This window comes from Crinia signifera, chromosome 4 (genome assembly GCF_055691185.1).
Source record: "Crinia signifera chromosome 4, ASM5569118v1, whole genome shotgun sequence".
Taxonomy (NCBI): Eukaryota; Metazoa; Chordata; class Amphibia; order Anura; family Myobatrachidae; genus Crinia; species Crinia signifera.
In genome coordinates this window covers 24,963,021-24,988,076 of record NC_139220.1, presented here as the reverse complement: position 1 = coordinate 24,988,076, position 25,056 = coordinate 24,963,021, and the positions used below count along the sequence as shown (strand labels likewise).

The 25,056-nt window shown below is 46.4% G+C and overlaps 1 protein-coding gene across 2 annotated transcripts in view; it reads left to right on the top strand.

Annotated features, from left to right (window-relative positions):
- Window positions 1–2,456: 2,456 nt before the first annotated feature.
- Window positions 2,457–25,056, top strand: part of MACROH2A1 (macroH2A.1 histone) — a 48,566-nt gene continuing 25,966 nt past the window's right edge. The window contains exons 1-6 of one of the 2 annotated variants that reach the window (XM_083181432.1): window positions 2,457–2,614; window positions 8,497–8,688; window positions 9,340–9,446; window positions 12,712–12,909; window positions 16,593–16,703; window positions 19,055–19,154. In XM_083181432.1, the coding sequence (XP_083037558.1) occupies window positions 8,517–8,688; window positions 9,340–9,446; window positions 12,712–12,909; window positions 16,593–16,703; window positions 19,055–19,154 (688 nt within the window). In that variant the 5' untranslated portion in view covers window positions 2,457–2,614; window positions 8,497–8,516. The remainder of the gene's footprint in view (window positions 2,615–8,496; window positions 8,689–9,339; window positions 9,447–12,711; window positions 12,910–16,592; window positions 16,704–19,054; window positions 19,155–25,056) is intronic. The other variant, XM_083181433.1, reaches the window with a different exon arrangement.

The following is a 25,056-nucleotide window of genomic DNA, read 5'->3' as shown; positions in this document are numbered from 1 at the left end:
ACGATGTAAAATTGTATAAGCACCCTAATGGGTGCTTACAATGTTAAATGCACCCACGCCGACGTGGATAGTGGGGGTATGAAAAGGTCGTATTACGCGTACTGCCGCCCCTCGCGGGCTCGCTGCGCTCGCCACGCTTCGGGTTCACGTTTATACTTGGGGGGTGGCGTGGGGGTGCATTTAACATTGTAAGCACCCATTAGCTTATACAAGTTATAATCGCATCCCATCGCATTGTATGGCATTGTATGCCATATACAATGCTATACAATTTTAAAATTGTATGACATTGTGGAGCATCGCATACCATCGTATGCGATATGGTCTGCGATGCGATGGGCGCCGTGATAGTACACAAGTACCGTCGATCCTACTAAATGCAAAGGGTGCAAGGTGCTGTTTGGGTGCCTTTTAAATGATGGCAACTGCACCTGAATTAAGCCGATCTCATATATATACATTATGCACTTTTCTGAAATATCGTTTTTTTTTCACTTGTACAAAACTGACTAGTACAATACCAGTGCACTATGTGCCCGATTCAGCAGTGATCGAAGAAGTGCGAAATCCCTATCAGGTGATTTTGTTCATCTCTGGCCATGCGCAGCTGCTGTAGCACGCATGCGCAAAGTCTTAAACTGCAGATGTTTCCTGGAAGGATGCAACAAAGTTTAAAATGATGGCAGGGCAGCGACGGGGGGTTGGGAGGGCGCGGTCCAGACATTGCAGGTGGCATGGGTTGGTTGTCCAGGACCAGTTCAAATTATTTATGATCAATTGGTTATGGACAATAACTGGTGGCTGCCAATCATAAAATATATGTACAATCAGAAGCAAATCATGCCCTTTATCACATAACCTAAGAAGCACATATAAACACAATCTACTTAATTTTACATCATACTTGCCTAACCTCTCGGATTGGCTGTGAGTCTCCCGAAAATTGGGTCCCTCTCCCGGCCCTCCCGGTAGGTGGGCAAGTCTTTAGCATGCCTGGCAAAGCCCCGCACACCCATGGAGAAATGCCGGAATTTGGCAGTCCGTAGGAGGAGACGGGACTACAACGACGCAAATTGCATCAATTTGCATCATTTTAGCCCTGCCCCCTCCTTGCAGACCCGCCAATCGCAGAGCTTGTGTTGAATGGGGGAAGAACTTTGAGTCAGCATTCCCCCCCCCCCCCCCCCCCCCCCCACATACAGATTTGGTTGTCCTCTCCGGGCTTCTCCTGGAAAGGCAACCTCAAAGGTAGTCAAGTATGTTTTATATTTAAGTTTCGGAAAAAATTTTGCCTAGGAAAATTCAGATACTCTAGGGTGCCGTGATTGAAAAAAAGATTGGGAGCCCCTGCACTAGACGATCTCCGCGGGCGCCGATATAGATAACTATATCGGCGATGCCATGGGAGAAAGAAATTGAGCGTATACACTGACCGATATCATTCATATTATCGGTCAGTGATGTCACCTGCCCCAGTTGGTAACAATATCATCAGATTGTGTTGCATGTACAGATGACAGTGGGTTCGTTAACGATATTAACTGTTCACAATGGACGATGTATAAACAATATCATCAGCCATACCGTTGACAACATATCGCCCAGTAATGTGCCCACCTTAACATCTAACGGCCCGTACGCACTATACGATTGCGGCCAACGCTGACATTGGCGGCTGTGGTGACCTGGCTGGGTGCCAGCATCCCCAAGTGCGTACACACTTTCCACTCAGAAAGGCCAAAAAATGACCTTGAGTCTAACAGTAGGGTTGACATTTTATCCATGTCGACGGGCTAGCTGACGACATTCTAGCCATGTCGAAATGATTGCATTCAACATTCCAGTAGGGCATTATGAATGCCGACGGGTGTGGATCATTAGGTCAATCACAGGAAGGTCGACATGCATTGGTCTGACCACTGAAGACAGGCCTTAGGTCGACACAATGTCGACACAAGCATTAGGTAGGGAAGATCGACATGGATTTAGTAGGGATTTTTTTTTTGTCCCAGATGTTTACATGGACACCGAAAAAGTGCACCGCGCCCCCGGACATGTTGGTAAGAAAAAGAAAAAAAACGTGAAAAAACCCATGTTGACCTTTTGACCATATACCGAATGAATATCAATACCACTAGGAAGCAGTGTGCACTGTGTAGTGTATTGTAGCCAGTCACTATGGCAGCTATCAGGTTACAGTGATGTTGCCAGGCTGCTTAGACACTGTTACAGTAACAGCAGTGACGCACTTTGCCCTGTGCATCCTCTTGTGTGTGACAGACAGAGACTGTGATGTGGAATGAGGAAGCTGCTATTACTGTATTATATACAAGCCAGGGACACATTGCTGCTGCTGGCCAATAGAAGAGGACCTTGCAGCAACGACTATTCCCCCGACCAATCAGCGTGCGCGTTCCATCCTCTGCTACATTGCATCAAGGTGAAGCCTTAGCTCCCAGTGACAGCAGCAGCAGAGTACAGTACATTATGGGATGTGACGCCTCTGGCCGCGGTGCTTTGTGGGAGAGATCTTACACAGACACTGCCTAGTCTTTCCAGTTCATGCAGGGACTGAGCACAGAGAGACAGTAGACATATTGCTGGGAGCTGTACTGTAAGTAGCTGACATGGACTCAATGCCTCCTATCTACATGCATAACACGCTTATAGGCTGCCTTGGTAGTAAAGCAATGAGACAAATCAACAAAACAAATAAAATGACATTTAAAGGTGCAAATGGGACAGTCAGATTGTCATGAGGGTAAATGGCCATGTATTACTGTCATGCCACCTGCTGTCATTGCATTGTACATACTGTATGTGTTCATGCATGCACTTTATTCTGATCCAATGTGCACCATTACCTATGACTGTAAGAACCAGCAGCGATGCTCCCAGCTGTACAATACATTGGGGGTATTGTATTGTTCTGCTCAGCTGTTATTGTCATTGTTAATGTGGTACATTGGAGTTACAATGCTTTGGGCGTGTGTAGATTATACTTATATTCTGCCATCGGTGGTCTGGGAACAAAAGAGAAGTTTTCCTTGCGATTGTTTGTTTTGACGATTGTTTTGTGCGCACCACAGGTTCTCAAACTCGGTCCCCGGGACCCCACACAGTGCATGTTTGCAGGTCTCCTCACTGAATCGTGGGTGAAATAATTAGCTCCACCTGTGGATATTTTAATATGTGTCGATTAGTAATGAATGCACCTGTGCACCTGCCGGGTGACTGGAAAACGTGAACGGTGTGGGGTCCTGAGGACCGAGTTTGAGGACCCCTGGTTTACACTGATTAATCATTCAGAATGCAATGCTTTACTCTCCCTAATACACAATACTATTTTGTATGGTAACTTTGTAACAACTGAACATGACACAAACCGGTGTATGTATGTTACGTGTAATTGCACACAGTACAGTGATCTGTTTTATCGATGGTCCTTCCGTAATTCAGTTTGGCTCGCTTGTGCGATATCCCGGCGCAGTCTCCGGACTGTCAGGAAACCTGCGATTGCATCTCTATAATGCAAATGACAGGGAGAGGGGTTCACGGGAGGGGATGGGGGCAGCCGATGTTCAGTAAAATTGGGGCTGCGTTACTGCTGTTTCCGGGCGTGGCAAGTGGCGAGCAGCTTAGCATATATGATCCATGCTGAATAAAACCTATTGGGGGTCATTCAGACCTGATCGCATGACCAAGAATCTATCGTTCAGTTAAGCTGCCGCCCCCGCTAGAGCGAAGGAATCCGGCATATCCAGCCTAAAACTGATGTCGCACAACCTCAACTAAATCTAAAATGCCTAGCGTTTTCCTGGACACTCCTGCTGTATTTTAGCACTCCCCCAAACGCCTAGTTCCTGTCACACCCCCAAACGCCTAGTTCCTGTCACACCCCCAAACGCCTAGTTCCTGTCACACCCCCAAACGCCTAGTTCCTGTCACACCCCCAAACGCCTAGTTCCTGTCACACCCCCAAATGCCTAGTTCCTGACACACCCCCAAACGCCTAGTTCCTGACACCCCCCCAAACGCCTAGTTCCTGTCACACCCCCAAACGCCTAGTTCCTGTCACACCCCCAAACGCCTAGTTCCTGTCACACCCCCAAACGCCTAGTTCCTGACACACCCCCAAACGCCTAGTTCCTGACACACCCCCAAACGCCTAGTTCCTGTCACACCCCCAAACGCCTAGTTCCTGTCACACCCCCAAACGCCTAGTTCCTGACACCCCCCCCAAACGCCTAGTTCCTGACACACCCCCAAACGCCTAGTTCCTGTCACACCACCAAACGCCTAGTTCCTGTCAATCACCTTATGAACGGCATATGAATATAAAAAGCAGCAGGCTTTTATCGCTGGGCGTACGCATGCGCAGTACATCGATAATCGGCCGCAGTGTGACTTTGCGCTCATGTCTGCATTAGTCCCATAGTCTGCACTGCAGTATGTGTCTTAATTGCTGTTAGTACCACAAAGAGCCAGAAACATTAGTGATTGTTTGCAATGTTTATTTTATAGGCAACAAATGCAGTTCTGACATCCGCAAATATATTTTTTGGGTAATACACACTTGTGTACAGGGCCGCTGTCAGGGGGGGTGCGGTGGGTACAGCTGTCCTGGGCCCCGGCATCTGGAAGGGCCCGGGCAGCCTTTTTGCCCACCGCAACCCTCCGCTGTGCTGTCACTCAGCAGGTCCCGAAGTACAGGCTTCTTCAATGCAGGACGCCGGTGGCCTATTAAAATGCTGCACCGGCTTTTGAGCCAATCAGAGCTCTCGTACCGTTAGCCAATCAGAGCAGCTGCCGGTACAAGAGCTCTGATTGGCTCACCAGCCGGTGCTGCATTTTAATTGGCCGCCGGCATAGTGCATTGAAGAAGCAATAGCATGTGCTTAGGGACCTGCTGAGTCGGGCGGTAAGTGAAGGGGGGTGTGTGTGTGTGTGTGTGTGTGTGTGTATGTGTATGAGGCTGTAACGTAGCAACATGTATTTAAGGAATGAGATTTGTGTGTCAGTCCCCTCCCTACTTACAGTATATCTACTTCAGCGCACACACTTAAAAAACTCTAAATCATGGGTCAGATTCCCACCAAGGCCCCTCTGTGTAGAGTTTATGTGTTCTCCCAGAGACTGCGTGGCTTTTCCTCTGGGTTGCTTCAATTTAAAAACATACTGGTAGGTTACTTGGCTTGAAACAAAAACCCTAGTGTAGAGTTCATTCTAGCACATTGCTCCTGTTACAACCCATGCAGTTCCTCTTCCTGCCTGGGGTGTCGCTGTCTGGCTGTGGTGCATTTAGAACTCTCTAGTCTGATAGTGTGTACACACGGTTCGATATGGCTTCCGATGTTGACGATATCATCAACATCGGAAGCCATATCGCATACATATCGCATACTGATTGTATGCATTGTAAGGGCTTCCTAGCCCGATGCGCGCTCCCGTTTAAGGAGAGATCGGAGGGGAGATAGAGTGGGCAGCACACTCTATCTAGCACAAATCGCAAGCATATCGCATGCATCGTATGTGCCTTGCGATATGCTTAAGATGCGATGTGCTATACGATTTCCAGGGCCCTGTCAGTCATCCTGTTGTTAAGTCAAAATCGCTTAGTCAAAATCTTAAGCAAATCTTAAGGCACATAGGAAATCGCATAGTAAATCAAATAGGAAATCGCATAGCAAATTGTATGGTAAAAAGTCAAAATCTTAAGCATATCTTAAGGCATATCTTAAGGAGTAGAGAAAAAAAAAAAAAAGGGAAAAGTAAAAATCGGACAAAACATCGAATCGTACATCGGATCGCACAGAACATCGAACCGTGTGTACACACTCTTAGTCTCCGTTCCGTATATGGTAAAAAGGACCCATCTCCTGATTCTGAACCTACTGTGCACGTGTCAGCAAACAAGCTGTGCGCATGCACCATGCTACGAGGGCATTCAATTGTTTTACTGCCCTAGATGGTGCCCAAAGGAGCATTTCAAGTATTGCTCCATTCAGCAACAAAAAGCCACGAAAGGGGCAGATTTTACCTCACTCAAGAGATGGCCGGCTGAAAGTTGTTAGAGAGTTTTTGATTTGGTGGCCCAACCAGACTTTTTGTGACTGTGGGCAGTATAGTATTTTAGTCGGGTTTAGACGCTTGGCAGGGCGGAACCCGATTGGTTGCTATGGGCAACATCCCATCTTTAATAAAACTCCCATCTTGGTAAATGTATTCGCTTCACATGGTTGACTGATGATAGGTCGACGGTGCTTTAGGTCGACAGTCATACAAGATTGAATAGGTCAATGGCTTTTTTGTGTGTTTTATTTAACGTTTTTTCAACATTTGCTTGATTTAATAAACGCAAGGACTACGGTTGACAATAGTGGCGAGCGAAGCCGTAGTAGGGCAGGTCACCTTGGTGGAAGTGTGGTAAGTGAAGCGACCCAGCGAGCGCATCCATTTTTACTGATTTTGTCACATAGGGGCTAAGCAGTGTACATTCGCTGCTTAGCGAGCGGGTTAACGCCAATGGACGTGTTCGCGTACATATCCATTCGCATGCGCCCGTATAGGCTAAAGAACATCCGATAGTCGCCTGATTTTTTTTAAAAAGTCAGTCTAGGCTGACACTACTTTACGAAAAACTTGGCCGAGAATGGGACGGGCGCCTGACGTCCTGTGATGTCACGTGCCCGCCCCATGCAGGCTATAAGATGCCTGCGTACACATGGGGAGGCCCAGTGTTTTTCCTGGCCACACCCACAGGTTTTTTTTTTTTGGGCATGCTCAGGAAATGCTGAGTGTCCCCATGTGCCAGCACCTTGCCTGCCCTCAGCAGATTGACAAGGTGATACGGTCCATCACCCCGTGAAGATGCTCAACAACAGTTTCGGTACTTGTTTCCTAGCACGGCCACAATCGCATTGATCTTGTGCCCTTAATTGTGGTATGCGATGGCCCCCGACGCGATGGACCCGATTTCCCATTGAAATGCATTGAAAAGTGAAAAAATTGGGTCGGACGCGTCGCATGCGGCTAAATAAGCATTAAATGGTCCCGACGCGATGCCCCCGATTTCCCATAGGGAACAATGTTAAATGCCTCAATTTACCCAAATCAACAGGGAACAATGTTAAATGGTCCAGAAACCCCCAAAAACACCCCTGAACAGTGAAATGGCCCCCCAAAATTAGTTAAGGCCACCCCACGATCAACGTGAACCCGAAGTGTGGCGAGCGCAGCGGTACGCGTCCTACGACCTTTTCATACCCCACTATCCACGTCGGCGTGGAGTTGAGAAAAGAATAGTGTGGCGAGCGCAGCGAGCCACCGAGCCCGAAGCGTGGCGAGCGTACGCGGATACCTTCACAGGTAAACGCGTCCCTTTGCGGGCTTCACAGGTGTCCGCGTCGCCACGGACACCTGTGAAGCCCGCGAGGGGACGCGTATAACTGTGAAGGTGTCCGCGTCCCCGGGCTGCGCTTGCCACACTATTCTATTCTCAACTCCACGCCGACGTGGATAGTGGGGGTATGAAAAGGTCATAGGACGCATACCGCCGCCGCTCGCCACGCTTCGGGTTCACGTTGATCGTGGGGTGGCGTTAACTAATTTTGGGGGGCCATTTCACTGTTCAGGGGTGTTTTGGGGGGTTTCTGGACCATTTAACATTGTTCCCTGTTGATTTGGGTAAATTGAGGCATTTAACATTGTTCCCTATGGGAAATCGGGGGCATCGCGTCGGGACCATCGCATGCGATTTTTTAGCACGCATGTGATGCGACCGATGCGATTTTTTTACCTGTGATGCCCCTGATTAGAATCGGTGTGGCCGTGCTAGGAAACAAGTACCACAGTTTCTGATCTAGGCTTTTATACAAATATATAGTGTTCCCTCTAGGAATTTTTGGGGGCAGGGCGCCGCTGCACGGGGGCAGCGCAATGGGGGCGGACCGGGCCCACCGACGTCATCGTTATAGGCAGTCACGGGCTGCCAACGTCACTAATTGGGGCGTGCCCGGGCTGCTGCGTCACTAAAGGGGGCAGGCCCGGGCTGCCTCGTCACTAAAGGGGGCGTGCCCGGGCCCCCACCATCGTGCAAGGGGGGGGCGACCCTGGCCCCGCCGAAGTCCCTGAGTTCCCGGGGAAGCCTAGCGCCGCCGAGATTGCGATGCCTGGAGCTTCCCCGGGAACACCAGCAAGACAGTCAGCAGGCTCTTTTAGCAGGGCACTGCTAGAGGGACAGGGCGCATTTTGCCCTTTAAAATTCGGGCAGGGCACAGTGCCCCGCTAAAACAGCCTAGCGGGAACACTAATATATATTGGATTCACAGTATACTGGAAGTTGTGTGTTAACAATACACGGAATGTTTTTATACATTTTGTGTCAGCTTTTATTTGTGATTAATGTTTACTCTTTAAATGCAGAGTTTTTGTTTTTGTAAATGTTCCTCGCGCAGATATATCGTAACCTTTTATGTTTTTGAACTCACGTAACAGTTCGATAGGACGCAGCCAGGATGTCAAGCAGAGGGGGTAAAAAGAAGACCACAAAGACCTCCCGGTCCGCCAAGGCCGGGGTCATATTCCCGGTTGGAAGAATGCTGCGATACATTAAGAAAGGACATCCGAAGTACAGGATTGGGGTTGGGGCACCGGTGTACATGGCTGCTGTACTGGAGTATCTGACAGGTGAGCATTGTTATGGTGGGATGGTTTGGTCTAGCACCATAAGGTGACGAATTATCTCTCAGATGGCTGTATAATATAAGCCAAGCATGTCATCTCACTGGGGGTGGGGGTGTAGATTGACTTCTAAAAATACTAAAAAACGATGATGTTTTCCATAGGAACCAATTAGATTCTAGCTATTATTCTTTGTTGCATTCTACAAAATGATAGAGAGCATCTGATTGGTTGCAATAAGAAATAGCACAACTTTCATTTTTAAAGCTTTGATCTCTACCAGCACCTTTCTCTCTATCCACCTACCCCCTTTGTAAGTCGCCCCTGACAACAGTCAACGTCTCCCACTTTGACTACTGCAATCTGGGGCCACCTAGTACTGAAGCTGTATTCCCCCCGGCACGCAGCAATTGGTCTTTTAGCCCCAGCCCCTCCCACACCTTATGCACCCACATTTCTGCAGGTGACTCTCTCACCCGCCTTCCCTTGCTGGTGCTACAAGTGGTCAGGTGGCAGGCACTCTGCTGTGTTGCCTCCAGTAGGTGGCGCCATCATGACTTATCCACAGAAGTATATAAATGTCCATCAAAGTTGCTTATTCTGCATGGGGTGTGCTTGTTCTGCTGGATTGCATTAAAATAAGCCTTGTTCTTCCAGCGGAGATCCTGGAGCTGGCCGGAAATGCTGCAAGAGATAATAAAAAGGGCAGGGTAACGCCCCGGCACATCCTACTCGCTGTGGCCAATGACGAGGAGCTGAATCAGGTAGGTATTAGAACAGTGCATGAGACAAGACTGACTATAGATAGTGGGTGGCACATTCTGTAGGGGAATGCTCACAGGGGAGGGGGCAATTTAAGGGGCACCTGCTAAAGTTTTGCCTCTGGCACCGAATGAGCAGGGGCCAGCTCTGGATAGACCTTGTAAAGGTGGCCATACACACGCAGATTTATCTGCAGATCTGTCTGGTTGGAACAAAAACATGGTTATGGATGAGAGCAAATGACAGTTGACCATTTGCTTGGAAATGCTGGAAAACTGACAAACTGTCACTCATCCATATCCATGTTTTTGTTCCAACCAGTCAGATCTGAAGATAAATCTTACTAGTGTATGGGCACCTTACTTCTCCAGTTAGTAAATCACTACCAGCAGCAAAAAAAAAAAAGCGTGCTTCGTTTCCTAAAATAGCCCCCTGCGGAGGTGACAGTATAAGCAATAGCCGGAGCCGCTATATGTCGCTGCTGGTTATCTGATACTCTCAGGTGCGGGATGTGGTCGGCAGGTCAACAATAAATAGGTCGACAGTCAGTAGGTGGACCACTATTGGTTGACAAGCTGGTATATTACGTCGACATGCATTGGGTCGACTACTGAAGGTCGACAGGGCTTTCGTCGACACAGGAAATAGGTCGACATGGCTAAGGTCCACAGGGTTGGAAGGCCCACTCATGCATTAGGTCGACAATGGCTAGGTCAACAGTCAAAAAGGTCGACATGAGTTTTTCATGTTTTTTTGGGAGCCGACATGTGCCGACAGGCGGTATTTCATGCCCGAATATCCACTAGGGCGTGGAGGGATAATAGAGTAGTGTGCCCAAAGAATGGCGAGTGCAGCGATCCATGGGAGGGGACGCGGCACACTTTAAGTGTCCATGTTGAAATACTCATGTCGACATTTTGACTGTCGACCTTGCCATTTAGGTGACATGTTGAAAAGGTTGACACATACAATATGTCAACATGTGTTCTTTACTAGTCAAGTGGGAGAATATAATAGTGGCCGAAGCACGAGGGAACATGGTACACTTAAAGGGTGTCCATGTCGACATAGGTCGACATAGACGCCAGAAACTGCGAAAAACTCACGTTGATCTTTTTCATGTCAACCTCTCCATGTCGACCATTTCCTCCCTCATGTACACATCAGACACTAGTTGCCGGTATATAAATGTATGGGCTTGGTGAGCGTGGAGGAGATGTATCGCACCTTTTTTAGGAGGACATGTGTCATTGTCCATAGCAGCCAATCAGATTATTGCTTTTATTTATCTAGTGTATTTAATAAAATTATAGGTAAAAGCTGATTGGTTGCTATGGGTTACTATTCAGACTGCCAGCTTTAGAAAGCTTAATACATCTCCCTCTATGTAAACATCTTTATTCAGAGAAGGGGTTGTTCTTTATGTGGACAGTGGCAAGTGGGCAGTTTGACTGGGGCGGTGCACCTTTCAAACCGTATCGCCGGCGTCCTAAGGCGAACTCATGGTGAACAGAAACCTCCTTCGAAGCAAAATGGCTGCCTTTTTCTGTCAGGAGGCAGCCATTTTGTGGACTGAAGCAATGTTTGTATGCTTAAGAACACTCCTTCTTAGGGATTAATTTGCAGCATTACTAAATGTAAAACTAGCCTGGTTTTGCATTTGATATTAGTATTGCCATTTAACATCCACTGACAAACGGCATTTGCATCCTTACATGTACATTTCGAGTTGCCAGTTTTGTGTGTAACTTTAAATGTAGAATACAAATATGTCCGTGGCATGCTGCTGTCCTTGTCACCAAATGTTAGCTTGTGCCAGGCCCATGAGATGCACAAAGATACACTTCCTAAATGGTGTACTGTATATATAAAAGCTATTTGTAAGTCAAAATGGAAGTGCTTGTGCAAGGTATCGCAAAATCCTCACTGTAGTGATTGTATATTTATTTGATTGTCCCCAATCTTTCTAGTGACCACTAGAGGGCACTGTGGTACCATTTATCAACTTACTCGTATTTATTCATAAACTAATATACTTTAAAAGCATCAACATTTCTCTTCTTCCTTCATGTATCTTTATCTTAATAATAGGTTTTACAATAAAAGGATTTTTTTAATTTAGACTTTAGGATAGATTTGTTCAAACCACTCATTTTTCAGCACCTTGACGCTGATTGATCTATTTTGTGTGTAAGGAAACAAGTCTTCCTTCCACTTCTACCAGCTCCTCTAAGGGGAGACCCTGGATGAACAGTCAGGCCTCTGCACCCAGAGAGTAGCATCTGGCCTGTGCTGATACCCCTGGCTTTAGTGCCAATAGCTCGCCAACACAAAGGGTGGTATTAAGTGCCGCCGGCGAGGGGTGTCTGCGGTGAGGGTGGCTTGTTTTTGGCAGAGAGTGCAGGGGGGTCAGTTGAATACTGACCCCCGAGCTATCGGCACTGCTATGTGGTACTGCAGATGCCAAGCACACAACTGAGTATCGCCCTGCACATGGGCACTAGTAGTGTCACCCCGATCCGAAATAAATAGTAGTGGTCCATATCCTATAAAAATAAATGTTTTTGTCCCTCATACTGAAATCTAAAATAATAATGCCCCCATAATTCATGAATTGTTCTGGCCAACACTTTTACCTGATCATACTGATGTTTCTTTATCTTTTATGCTGAACACAAACTACTATGTGGAGTTTGTATGTGTTCTCCTTGTTTATGTGAGTTTCATCTGTGCATTCATACAGAAAGATATATATACCAGTAGTTTAATTGACTGCTGTGTGTTTGTATTGGAGAGAATTTAGGGGCAGATGTACTAAGCTTGAAAAGTGATAAAATGGAGAGTGATAAAGTGCCAGCCAATCAGCTCCTAAATGCCGCGTCACTGGCTGTTTTCAACATGACAGTTGGGAGCTGATTAGTTGGTGGTTTATCACTCTCTATATAATCACTTTTCAAGGCTTAGTACATCTCACCCTGAGTCTTAATAAAGTTATAAAGTGGACAGAGAGTACCAGCCAATCAGCCATTAACTGTCATTTTGCAAAAGCATGGCAGTCAGGAGCTGATTGGCTGGCACATTATCTCTCTCCATTTTACCTCTCTCTTCGAGCTTTGATAAATATCACCTTACAGGAGATTTTGCAGTCCGTTTTACTGGGAAAGGACATTAAAAAAATAAAGTTTTTTTTACGAAATACCTTTTATTAGACTCTGTATCAAGTTGTTTTTGTTATTTTTACTAAATGACTTTTAACCATGTTTCCAGCTGCTGAAAGGTGTCACCATAGCAAGTGGCGGTGTGTTACCCAATATCCACCCTGAGCTGCTGGCAAAGAAACGCGGATCCAAAGGGAAACTGGAGGCCATAATTACACCACCGCCAGCCAAAAAGACCAAAACTACCTCACAAAAAAAATCCAGTTCCAAGAAACCGGGTGCCAAAAAGGGGGTGAGGAAATCCAAGGTATGCTACATGACGCTTATATTTGTGGGTTCTGGGGGGCTGGTTGAACTGCCGTTAATATATTTAATAGGTTGGTCTGGTCTTGTCACTTTAGGACCCATTTATCTCTCTGTGAGTGAAGAAACTCGTTGCAGATGATGATTGGTGCTCTACCCATTCAGCACCTAACTGTGATTTAGCAAATATAGGACATTTGGGGAACTAACACGTGGTCAATGTTGAGCGGGACACATGGCCGGTTGGGAGCAGAACACATGGCCGATTGGGAGCGGAACACATGACAGGAGCTAATTGGCGGGACCACCATTTATAACACGCAACAAGTTTTATCATTCATAACTGGTTTTAACATTCATTGTCTTGGGGACTACGCTCCCCGTCCCTCTGGACTGCACGCGCGGGCGCGCACACACACACACACACACACACACAGAGCCAGCTTGGTTCCTCAGTCAACCAGACTTTCACACATTACTGAAAATAAACTTTGATCAGATCATTCGTAGAGCGATATATAAAACCTTCTCAAGAGAACAAGTGGTGTTGCCCTTATCAACCAATGAGATGATCTCTTCCATTCTATACAATGTACTAGATCAGCGGTTCCCAACCTCTTTTCTCTCCCATACCCCCTGCTTTTTATTTATGAGTACACCCTCCTCTCTACTTGAAGTATCCACAGTACTCCCGAGTGGAGTGGAAGTGAGCGTTATGTGTATCTTTATGCGAGTCCTTATATTAAAGAGTAGCAGAGTAGTGTGCGGTCAGGAATCGGGGTACCTATGTTTCTGGCTGCTGGCTATGTACTCCGGGGTCCCGCTAACGCCTGTAGGATTAATGCCGCTGCTTCCTTCAGATGAGCGCTGCTGTCTGAGGGCAGCGCGTGTAGCTCCCAGTGGATTACTGGTCAGGTAAAAGCACGAGGAGATGCTGGTAATAATGCAGTCGGAACTAGAAGTGACACAACTAGGGTGGCCAATCCCGGGATTGGGTTCGGCGGGATCCCGGAATTTGGCCCCTAAAATGCCGGGATTTCAATCCCGGGATTGGATTTTCCAATCCTGGGATTTTGGGATTAGACTACACATGGGCAGTCTAATGCCGGGCAGCATCTGAGCGTGTGCTCAGACGCTGCCCGGCTTCTCCCTTCCCTGGAAGTGTTGCTCTGCGCAGTGTGACAAGGCCAGAGGTCACGCTGCGCAGGCCAAGCAGCTGCACAGACCCGTCCTGGGCGCGCAGAATTACTGCATCGCCCGCTGCCGCAAGCCCACCCGACCGGCTCCTGGATCCTGCTGGCTCGCTGCTTAACTACGTGGCCGCCCACTCACCCACCCGTCTCCATTGATCGGCCGCCCACCTTCCCAGCTTCACTGCCCGGCCGCACTGCACCGCGTGTAAGTAAATATGCGGGCCAGCCGGGGCGGGTTTTTTTAATTAGAGAAGCCAATCCCGGGATCCAGGGAATCCCGGGATTGGGCATTTTTCAATCCCGAATTCCCGGGATTGAAAAAATGCCCAGGGATTGGCAACCCTAGACACAACGTGGTTAATCTCCACGGCAAGAGTAGACGTCATCCGCCATCGGGAGACTTCTTCCACTTCTTCTGCCACTACCAATATTATTTTCAAGTATCACCAAACGGTCTTCAGTGTACCCCCAGGGTTACAAGTACCCCAGAATACAAAAGAGAAAAGAAGTGGCGCTGATATTGATGAAATAATCAAAAAATATTTAATGTTATTTTAAAACAACATAGCATGTAGCAGTTGTATACAAAATTATCAAAAAACATGTGCAATGAAAAATTACATATAACAATAAAATAATATAAAACAATCTAACTGGACCAGAAGCTGAGTACGTGTGGACCCAATAAGTACAATTCGGAAAGGAATTTTGATTAATTGGAGGTTCAAATAACCCTGTGGGCTGATAGTTACCACTGGTGGCCGTTGTCATCAATTTCAAAAATTTGTAATGGTCCTCAAATTGGTGCGACTGTGGGACCTCTGAGGGTCCAAACCCCTAGGGTGTAGTGGGGTGGGTAGCTGATGGATGGCTGTAGATATCTCCCACGTCGCTAGAGGCTCCAAATGGAATGGAATGACCATAGGCAGGTGTCCTCAGGGTTGGTGGCTTAAGACCGGCTGGTCAATGATCTCAATGGTGTAGAACCAAAGCTACCTGCTGAAATCTTTATCTTTTGTTCTCTTTAGAAGGCTTGGCCATTTTCTCCCTATTACATGTCTGATAGATCTGAGCCTCGTTCCTTATTTGGATGTAGTTAAGCTTTAGCAGATTGCAATCTTACGGTATTATAATTAACTCACATTTCTGGGAATATGCTGGAAGACCTACAAAAGGCAATTTATTAGGAGCGAATGAAGGGAAATTATTGAACCAGAATATTTTTATTATTATTTTCTGCTAATCCTTTTTATAATTTTATTTACTGTATATAGCGCTTTTCTCCAGCAGGAGAAAAGTAACTAAGAATCTTTATAGACATAGGTAGGAATCGGCGGAATCCCGGTTTTTGGCCCCAAAATGTTCATGCACAGTCTAATGCCAGGCAGCGTCGGAGCACTCGCTCCGACGCTGCCCGGCTGTTCCCGACCCGGTGTGCGGTCTGCGCAGCGGGACTCACTGTGTGTGGCCATGAGAGGTCAGGTGGCTAGCGGGTTCTGGCCTCACTGTGACTTCCGTGACTGTGTGCGGCCTGGAGAGGTCGGACGGCAGCGATTTCCGGCCTGCACAGTGTGTGCGAGACTCACAGCGTGACTCATGTTCGGCCGGGAAAGGTTGGGTGGCGAGCGGGTTCTGGGCCTAGGTCACGCTGTGCAGGCTGCAGCGCTGCACCTACGGCGCCGGAACTTGCTCACCGCCTGACCTCTCCCAGCTGCTCATGACACAATCACCTCCCTCTGGCATCACACCCGCCACCTGCCTCCATTCCGCTGCCGCCTGCCCTGCTCCGCTAAAGTACATTGTGGGGGACAGGGGCTGTTTTCTTTTAGGGATGTTAATCCCAGGATTGAGCGTTTTTCAATCCCGATTCCCAGGATTGAAAAAAATGCCCCTGGATTGGCATTCCTAGTCATAGGGCCTTATTCAGCTAGGAAAACCATGCTGCGTTGCAGGCGGGGCAGCTGTAAAATATGTAGAGAGAGTTAAGTTGCCTACACACATAGCGAGTTGCTGAGCATTGTGGGTGATGCTAGATCGCTCAGAACGCTCAGCAAGATTGCGCAGTACACAGTGATGTGTCAGCGCTGTGTGCTGGGCGATCTGTCAGATTTGGGCAAGGTGTGTTCAAACTGAAATCGAATTTGCAGTGTCAAAATAAAGCAGCCAGTACTGTATTTACCCTGCACAGAAAAAATCTAACCCACTCAAATCTAACTCTGCACACGTTACATTTTCCCCACCCGCAGTACAACATGGTTTTGCCTAGTTTATTACAGCAAGCAGGAAACTACACGGGGGGGGGGGGGTTTGATACCTAGAGAACACAATAAGTATTAATAAGGGTTGGTGCAGTCATTTGGGGAAATAAATCCCAGATCTTATATATTCCACCCACAGAACGTGCCTGCTATTAGATTACTGCAGTATACGTGCTGCAGGTTTAGTGTTTGCATTTTAGTAATTTTGGTTTTTATGTTTTGTTCTTTCTGCTCAGAAGAAACAGGGGGAAGTGAGTAAAGCAGCGAGTGCTGACAGCACAACAGAAGGAACACCGGCCGACGGCTTCACCGTACTGTCCACCAAAAGCCTCTTCCTTGGACAGAAGGTAGAGTATACTTTGTTTCACCAAACAGGCATCGTACATCGGTAGTCGCACAGCAGATAATCAGGCAGATCGCTATGTAACAGATAATTGCAGTTTTCCATATCAACCAACCAACTTCTACCTATCATTTATCAAGCACAGTGGGGGGCGTCGGTCGCCCCACTTCCTCTCCGCCGGCTACCGCATCGATACTACTCGCATATGCGGGCAGCTCTTGCGGTAAGAGCTGCCCTTTACGATGCAGCCAGCAGGGTGAGCAGGTCTCCGGCGGCTCCTCTCTTCTCCTTCCCGCCTGCTGCTGTGGTTCGGGCTCCGCCTCCTCCTCCCTGCACCTGGAAGAGGATGTACGGGGCTAGGAGGAGGTCACGGAGCTAGGAGGAGGTCACCGGTACTGGCAGCACAGCCCAGACACAGGTGAGGGGGGTCTGTGCGGGGCGGCGGCGGGTAGCAATAAGAATGGGCTGGCAATACCCCCCGCAGCGAAAACCCAGCATGCGGGTTTTCCAACATACCAAAATGCAGTAAAAACCCAGGTAACAGGGTTTTTACCGCATTTTTCCTTTATTGTATCCAGCCCACATTCTTTCAATGATAGAAGCTGATTGGTTGCTGTAGGCTGCCCCTCCCCCTTTTCTCTTTAGAAGGTCTGTAACTGTACATATCCCTCTTAGCCAGACAGTCATGTAACAGACATATGGGGTGGGATGCACTAGCCTCAAAAATGCAGTCAAACCTCAGAAAATGCTATTTTTGACGGTTTGAATGCATTCCACATAGGCATCCAGTACCAGAAAGTAACATTTCCAGAGCTTGTTTCCTATAGAACGTTTATCTGTAGATGGTGTTGGATTCATACTGTAGACTTCTCAGCATGGGATACAGTACGATCCCTCCCAGTGTCCCCTGTGGTTCCCGCATGTGCTGGCTGATGACTGCGCGCATGTGCATATGGAATCCCAGGTCATAAACCCAAAAGTCCTTAGCTACAAGGAAAAAAAACCCACATGGAAACAATGGCAACAAGGAAATTGCATTATGGCAGCCGTATTCCGTTTGCAATTTTGATGAGGGCTTTTTTTCATGTGCAACCTTTTGTTTATGACATTTAGGGGGACATTTACTAAAGGAAATTTGTAAAAAAAAAATAGGTGTATTTGTATCCAGAAATACACTTATTTTTGACATTTACTATCCCGAAAATACGGCAATTCGTATTGATGTGCTATCAATACGAATACGAATTGCCGTATTTTCGGGATAGTAAATGTCAAAAATAAGTGTATTTCTGGATACAAATACACCTATTTTTTTTTACAAATTTCCTTTAGTAAATTTCCCCCTTAATGGTTTTTTTTTTTCCATGTGGTTTTTTTTTCATAGAACCAAGTCCTCACAACGCATTCAGTAAGTGGCAGAATGAATCACATTCAAAATGTGATGCATCCCGCCCAGGGGCAGATTTATCAAAACTTGGAGAGAGATAGAGAAAGAGGAAGTACCAACCAATCAGCTCCTAAATGTCATTTTTCAAAGAGCTTTCAAAATTAAACTGGTTAGTACTTGAGGCCGGATTTCGTAAAGCAAAAAAAAGCCTGGCATTTTGTGTCTGGAACAAGCCGCGTTGCTATGCAACTGGAACAAATACATTTATATTGTTCCTGTGCAGGGTAAATACTGGCTGCTTTTGCATGTAGCCCGTAGATGTTAGGCAGCCTTATTTTTACACACCAATTTAGATTTCAGTTTAAACACTCCCCGCCCAAATCTAAGGTATACATTTAGTTCTATTGATGATTCTATGTTACCCATAGCAACCAATCCGATTCTATTATCTTCTAAAAGGTGTTAAATAAATAAGAAGTAGAATCTGATTCAGCGTTTTTTTTTTTTTTTTATTAAATAATTAATTCATTAATCCCCCCCCCCATCACCGCTGGGCAAAAACGCCCAGTATTGACTTTTAGTTCTGCATTAATACAAATATCATTGTATTTACATTACATTTTCTAAAAAGAAACTGTCAAACTTTCAATTATAACGGTAATAATATAAATAGCTGCATTGTGGGAAAACTGATCTAATCCAAAGTTGTCATAACATTTTTTGTTCTGGAAGTAACGGGATAAGCCTATGCATGATGGGTAGACTGACTTGCTTTTAAACGGTGACCACTAACTGCCGCAGCTTTTAATGTGTGACCTGTTTTATTTTGATACTTCTATGTTAATACAGTACTTGCATTTTACGCTTGACGGTCCTGCATCTAGCTCTGCTTCTCGCTTACCGTGCCGCCGCTGTCCTGATCTCTTGCCGCTGCTGTACTACTTCCCCGCTCCTGCTTCTCTTTGCAGCTGAACCTTATTCACAGCGAAATCAGTAATTTGGCCGGATTTGAGGTGGAGGCTGTTATCAACCCTACCAATGCTGACATTGACCTTAAAGACGATATAGGTAAATGGGGCATGGATTCTATAATAGCTAAGAGTCGAGCGATAATTATAGACTCCCAAATTGTCAAGAAAAATAAATAAACTTTTCAATTTGGGCTTTTTCCCTTCTATAATTATCTCAGACTGTTGGCTGCTTTGTTCTGTCTTTTGTGTTTGTTTGCTGTCTCTGTCTCTCAGAAGATGGTTTCTCAAGTTTGCTATTACATGGCAATTTTAGATTGTACTTCTGCAGAAAGATTAGTTTGGCTGCCGTAATAACGCACTAGTAGTGTAATGCATCTGTCCATTGGGAAATAATTTGCATTTCCCATGATGCCCCCCCCCCCCTCCCCCCCCAAAAAAATAGGAGACTATGCACTAGTACTTCCCCATCGGTCCCCGGTGCGAACGCGCCAGGAACTGAAGGAATTAGAATAAGGGCCAATGTATAGTTATGCCCCTTTCAGACCGCCAAATCAACCCGGGTTATTGCCGTGTTAATTCGAGTTGATCTGCGCCATTTCCCGTGTCGAGCAACCCGGCATTTCAACTGTTTTCAAACAGGGCTCTGACCTAGGTCGAGGTGCAGTGTGAACGGGTAACCCGTTCTCACAATGGAGGAGGCAGCACTTGGAGACATCGTCAGCTCCAAGTGCTGCCTCCTCCCCCCCGATAATGTGCCGCCGCTCCACCCCGCTCCCGTGTGACGTCAGTGACCTGGCAATAAGCCAGGTCGATGCGGGAGCATTCAGAATGCAAATGCTGGGTCACTCCCGGGAGGGTCCCATGTCTGCGACCTGGCATTTGCAATCTGATAGGGGTATTGGACAGTCAATAGGTGGACATGTCGACCTTGTGTCAACATCAACTTAAGGCATGTTGACCCTTTTGGTGTCAGCTTTGACATTTACAAATATAAAAAAATAGTAAACGCTCCTATTACACCATAATTATCTCTCCAATGGGGGGTTGCAGATACGACTATCTAAAAATTAGAGATGTGCGGATCTGGATTTACCCGTATCTCAAAACGGGATCTTATTGGCTATCTGGCTGTCACATGTTTCAGCTCCAAAACATGTGACAGCCGGATAGACAATAAAATCCCATATTAAGATCCGGGTCAATCCTTATCTGCACATCTCTACTTGAAACTAGAATTCTGCATTGTCGGAAGTGGCCGCTAAATTGTCGAATAAGCGTCTGTTTCCGACATAAAAAGTTGTGGATTTGCTGATCCGCGTTTTGACTTTCGGAATATTTACGAAAGTTGGAAGATCGGAACTGACATTGAATAGGCCAAATGTGAATTTGACTTATTCTTGTCGAAAACGGTTATGGTATAGTGGGTTGACAATGTCTAGTTTTTTCAAGTTTTTTGGAGTCTATGTCGACATGGACACCGTATTAGTATAACCTTTCCCCTTACATGGCTCGCTGTTCTCGCCATGCCTTTGGGCACTATTATATTCTCACTCTACCCACTATAGTAAAGTATGATCTAAATCGGTCTACACCAAAAAAAGTGAAACTCTGTCCATTTAATACTCAATAAACAGCCCCGCCCTCTTATTATTTGGCCATTATACAGGGTACCTGGGATGGCCAAACTGTTCCTCGAGATCTACCAACAGTCTACATTTTCCAAAACACCTAGCTGGTGCACAGCTGTAGTCATTACTAACTGTCACATTTCCAAGATCACCCAGCTGGTGCACAGCTGTAGTCATTACTAACTGTCACATTTCCCTGACCACCTAGCCGGTGCACAGCTGTAGTCATTACTAACTGTCACATTCCCCAGATCACCTAGCTGGTGCACAGCTGTAGTCATTACTAACTGTCACATTTCCCTGACCACCTAGCCGGTGCACAGCTGTAGTCATTACTAACTGTCACATTCCCCAGATCACCTAGCTGGTGCACAGCTGTAGTCATTACTAACTGTCACATTTCCCTGACCACCTAGCCGGTGCACAGCTGTAGTCATTACTAACTGTCACATTTCCCTGACCACCTAGCTGGTGCACAGCTGTAGTCATTACTAACTGTCACATTTCCCTGACCACCTAGCCGGTGCACAGCTGTAGTCATTACTAACTGTCACATTCCCCAGATCACCTAGCTGGTGCACAGCTGTAGTCATTACTAACTGTCACATTCCTCAGATCACCTAGCTGGTGCACAGCTGTAGTCATTACTAACTGTCAGATTCCCCAGATCACCTAGCTGGTGCACAGCTGTAGTCATTACTAACTGTCACATTCCTCAGATCACCTAGCTGGTGCATAGCTGTAGTCATTACTAACTGTCACATTCCCCAGATCACCTAGCCGGTGCACAGCTGTAGTCATTACTAACTGTCACATTCCCCAGATCACCTAGCTGGTGCACAGCTGTAGTCATTACTAACTGTCACATTCCCCAGATCACCTAGCCGGTGCACAGCTGTAGTCATTACTAACTGTCACATTCCCCAGATCACCTAGCTGGTGCACAGCTGTAGTCATTACTAACTGTCACATTCCCCAGATCACCTAGCTGGTGCACAGCTGTAGTCATTACTAAAGACCCATACACGCTAGATGATATTGGTCACAATATTGTCCAGAAAGGTCTTTCTGAATGATATAGTGAACAATATCGTCCAGTGTGTACGCTGTCCATCATTAACGAGTCGCGCTCCTGTGCCATGTTAACGACCCCCTCTTTCCTCCAAGCATGTTCGGATGAGGGAGGGCATTGTCAACGTCAGCCATGCTGCTGCATGAATGTTGTTCCCTTCGCCATCGGCCCCCCTCATCTGCGGCATCGGCAAATGTATAGGCACTTGCCAACGCAGGTCCCGCCGCTGCCAATATCGGCGTCTGCCGGATCGTTTAAGCGTGTATGGGGCTTAACTGTCACATTTTCAAACATGCTGCATTCATTGCCACTATAGATCCACAGGTGGCCTGAGACACAGGAACTGTTGGTAGATCTTGAGGACAGGTTTGGCCACCCCTGCTATAGACTATACAATAGAATGATTAAATAGTATTTTCCGCATAACAATAATCTGCAATGTGCTTTACTTATTTTTTCTATAAATTGCATGTAATGAGGAACATTGAGAAATACCTTCTGTTGAAGCCAATGACACATTTCCTATGTTCATTCTCCCTTCTAACTCTACGTGGACAAAGGTGGTTGTTGTTGTTACTGAAGCATTTACTGTAGGTGATCAGTATAACAGTTGAAAACTGTGCAAAATCCCACTTTGGACTTTAAAGGAACCAGTCACCAGTAATTAACATTGACTCGATCAATAATTAATAAATCTATTCATAAAAAACTTCACGTTTGTTCTAGAAATGCTTAATCTTTCATTTATGTCCAGATACAATGCAAGCCACAGGTGATGGCACTAATTCCCTGAAGGACCGTTTAGGGGTCTTTGACAGTTGATCAATGCCTATTAATACTGCCTGTAATATGTGTCTCTCTGAGGGACCATTTTTCAACTTGACTCCTACCCACCGAAAAGGGGGGGGGGGGGGGGGCGTTGCCACAGCTTAAGGGGGTGTGCCATAAGTCAGGGGGGGGGGGGGGGGGGCTGGCCTTGCGGCATGCCTCAATTTATTACTGTGCTGGCCACAGGAGGGCGGGCAAACACAATGATTTGAGGCTGTGCTACTTGGATAGCCTGGATCTCTTCGTGGCTCGTCTGACCCAACAGACCAGCTGACTCAACGGGGTGGGCGGCTTCTCTTGTATTGATAATTACCGTACAAACTGCATCCTATATGATGCGGAGTGCAGCCACTAAGCTATCAATAATTAATATGACCATAAAAAACAATATTAGCACATATTTAGTGGAACTAACAGCAAAGTAACAAGTAGCCATGGTCTTTTATTAGTTCTGTGCATTTTGCTGCCCCTACAAAGACACCACGCGTTTTACCTTCTCCTCAGCCTGCCTGTATTCTGGATAAGGAAATAGAGAAAGAGAAAGACGATTAAACATTTCTAGAACTACAGTAATTGGCAGAGTAACACATGATTGGTTTGTGATGTACAGGGTGAGGCAATAAAAACCTTCCTAGATTTTAAAGGTAATAAAAAAATAAAAAAAAGATGTGGTAAATGCAGTTTAATAGATTGGTACATAATCTAAAAGTGCATGGAGTACGGTTTATTTTCAATTGGTTTTGAATATGATATAAGAATAATTTCTTGGTGTATAGCCATCTTCGGTTCTTGAATGGTTCTTGGTCAATGAATGTAGACCTCCGCTCTTAGATGGTCCCATTGGCTGTGTAGAGGATTTGGAAGATGAAGCGCTGCACTCAGAACAAATAGACTGTATATGCGACAAGCGCATGTAGCCTGCACAGTATCTGGGGTGCCGGGAGACAGGCGTCCGAGTCTGTCCCACTCTATTCAGTCTGATCAGCAGGTTGACAGATGACAGGCACTTTTAATCATACAGGATCAGAGCTATTCTGGAAAGGCACCTGGCAGGCTGATTGGGGCATTCATCGCTCGGACAGGCGGTCATGGGCTGTTTGCGGGCTGGCCCCGATGTGCGGCGTTGTTGCCCCCACTGCCGAGTGCAAGGTGCCCGATCAACTGGTCTCCTCCCGCCAGGTGAGCCTGCACTTCCCTGCTGATACCGCTCGCAGGAGTGAGAGAGCCTGCCGCCTGCCTGCCGCCGGTCAGTCTGGGCACAGCGAAATGGACACGGCCATCTGTCCCCATGTACTCCAGCGTCATTCAGGCTACACTTGCCCATTTATTTGGCAATTAAGTAATTTCCTGATCACCTGCTCTGCTGTATATCCAGCTAACCACGGACTGCTAGAAGGAAATCTGCTAGATTCATTATCTGTTGCTGCTCAATCATTGACCATTTGTTAATGTGGGATACTCATTGTAATTGAACCATAGGGAAAATCAATACCCATAGTTATAATATTATATTACATGAGTGTCACCATTGTGAATATATTCTAATACTGTCATTTAATCAGCATATTAGTGCCGGCACATACTAACATCCTAACTACTGATGTATTTTACAGTAGCTTTGATACTAGTTCTCATTTGTAACCCTACTATTGGCAGCACAGCATAGGCACAATTACTGAGCCATAGGCGCTCAGAGTAACTCCAAGCAACCACTGACATCAGACTCTTAATCAGGAGATTAAGGGGGGTATTCAATCTCCTGCAGCCATCTCCCTGACAGCATTGAGCAGGGTATCTCGGCAGAATGAGCCCGACTTCACAAGCAGTCAGGCTTGTTCTGCCGAGAATGGCCGGGAAGTGACGAGCTCCCGTCCGCAGCTCACCTCTTCCCAGCCGCAGCTCGCGGCCACGCCCCCTTCTTAGCGGGACATTGAATCCTGCCTGCTTTTTCTCGATTGAGCAGACCGAGAACAGGACAGAGTTACGGCTGCCGGACCAGCTCAACAGCCGTGGCCCAAGATTGAATACGCCCCTAAAATGTGTACATTTTTGTCTACACGTATTCTCACTTCTATCTTTTACCGTTTTAAATATATAAATTTTAATGCATAGAAATAACATTTATGTTTTAGATATAACTGTGCCCTAGTGCACCCTGCTAACTACATTCTTGCTCTCTTGTAGTAATGTGTATCACCATCTGTACAATATTGGATTCAAAACCTATTGAAAATAAAGTGTACTCCATGCAATTTTAGATTATGTACTAACATTTTTGAATAGCAGTTACTCAGGGCATCATGTACTAAGCCTTGAAAAAGTGATAAAATGGAGAGTCATAAATTGCCAACCAATCAGCTCCTGTTATTTTTCAAACACAGCCTGTAACATGGCAGCTGGGAGCGGATTGGCTGGTAATTTATGACTCTCCATTTGATCACTTTTCAAACGTAGCGCATCTAGTCCAATGC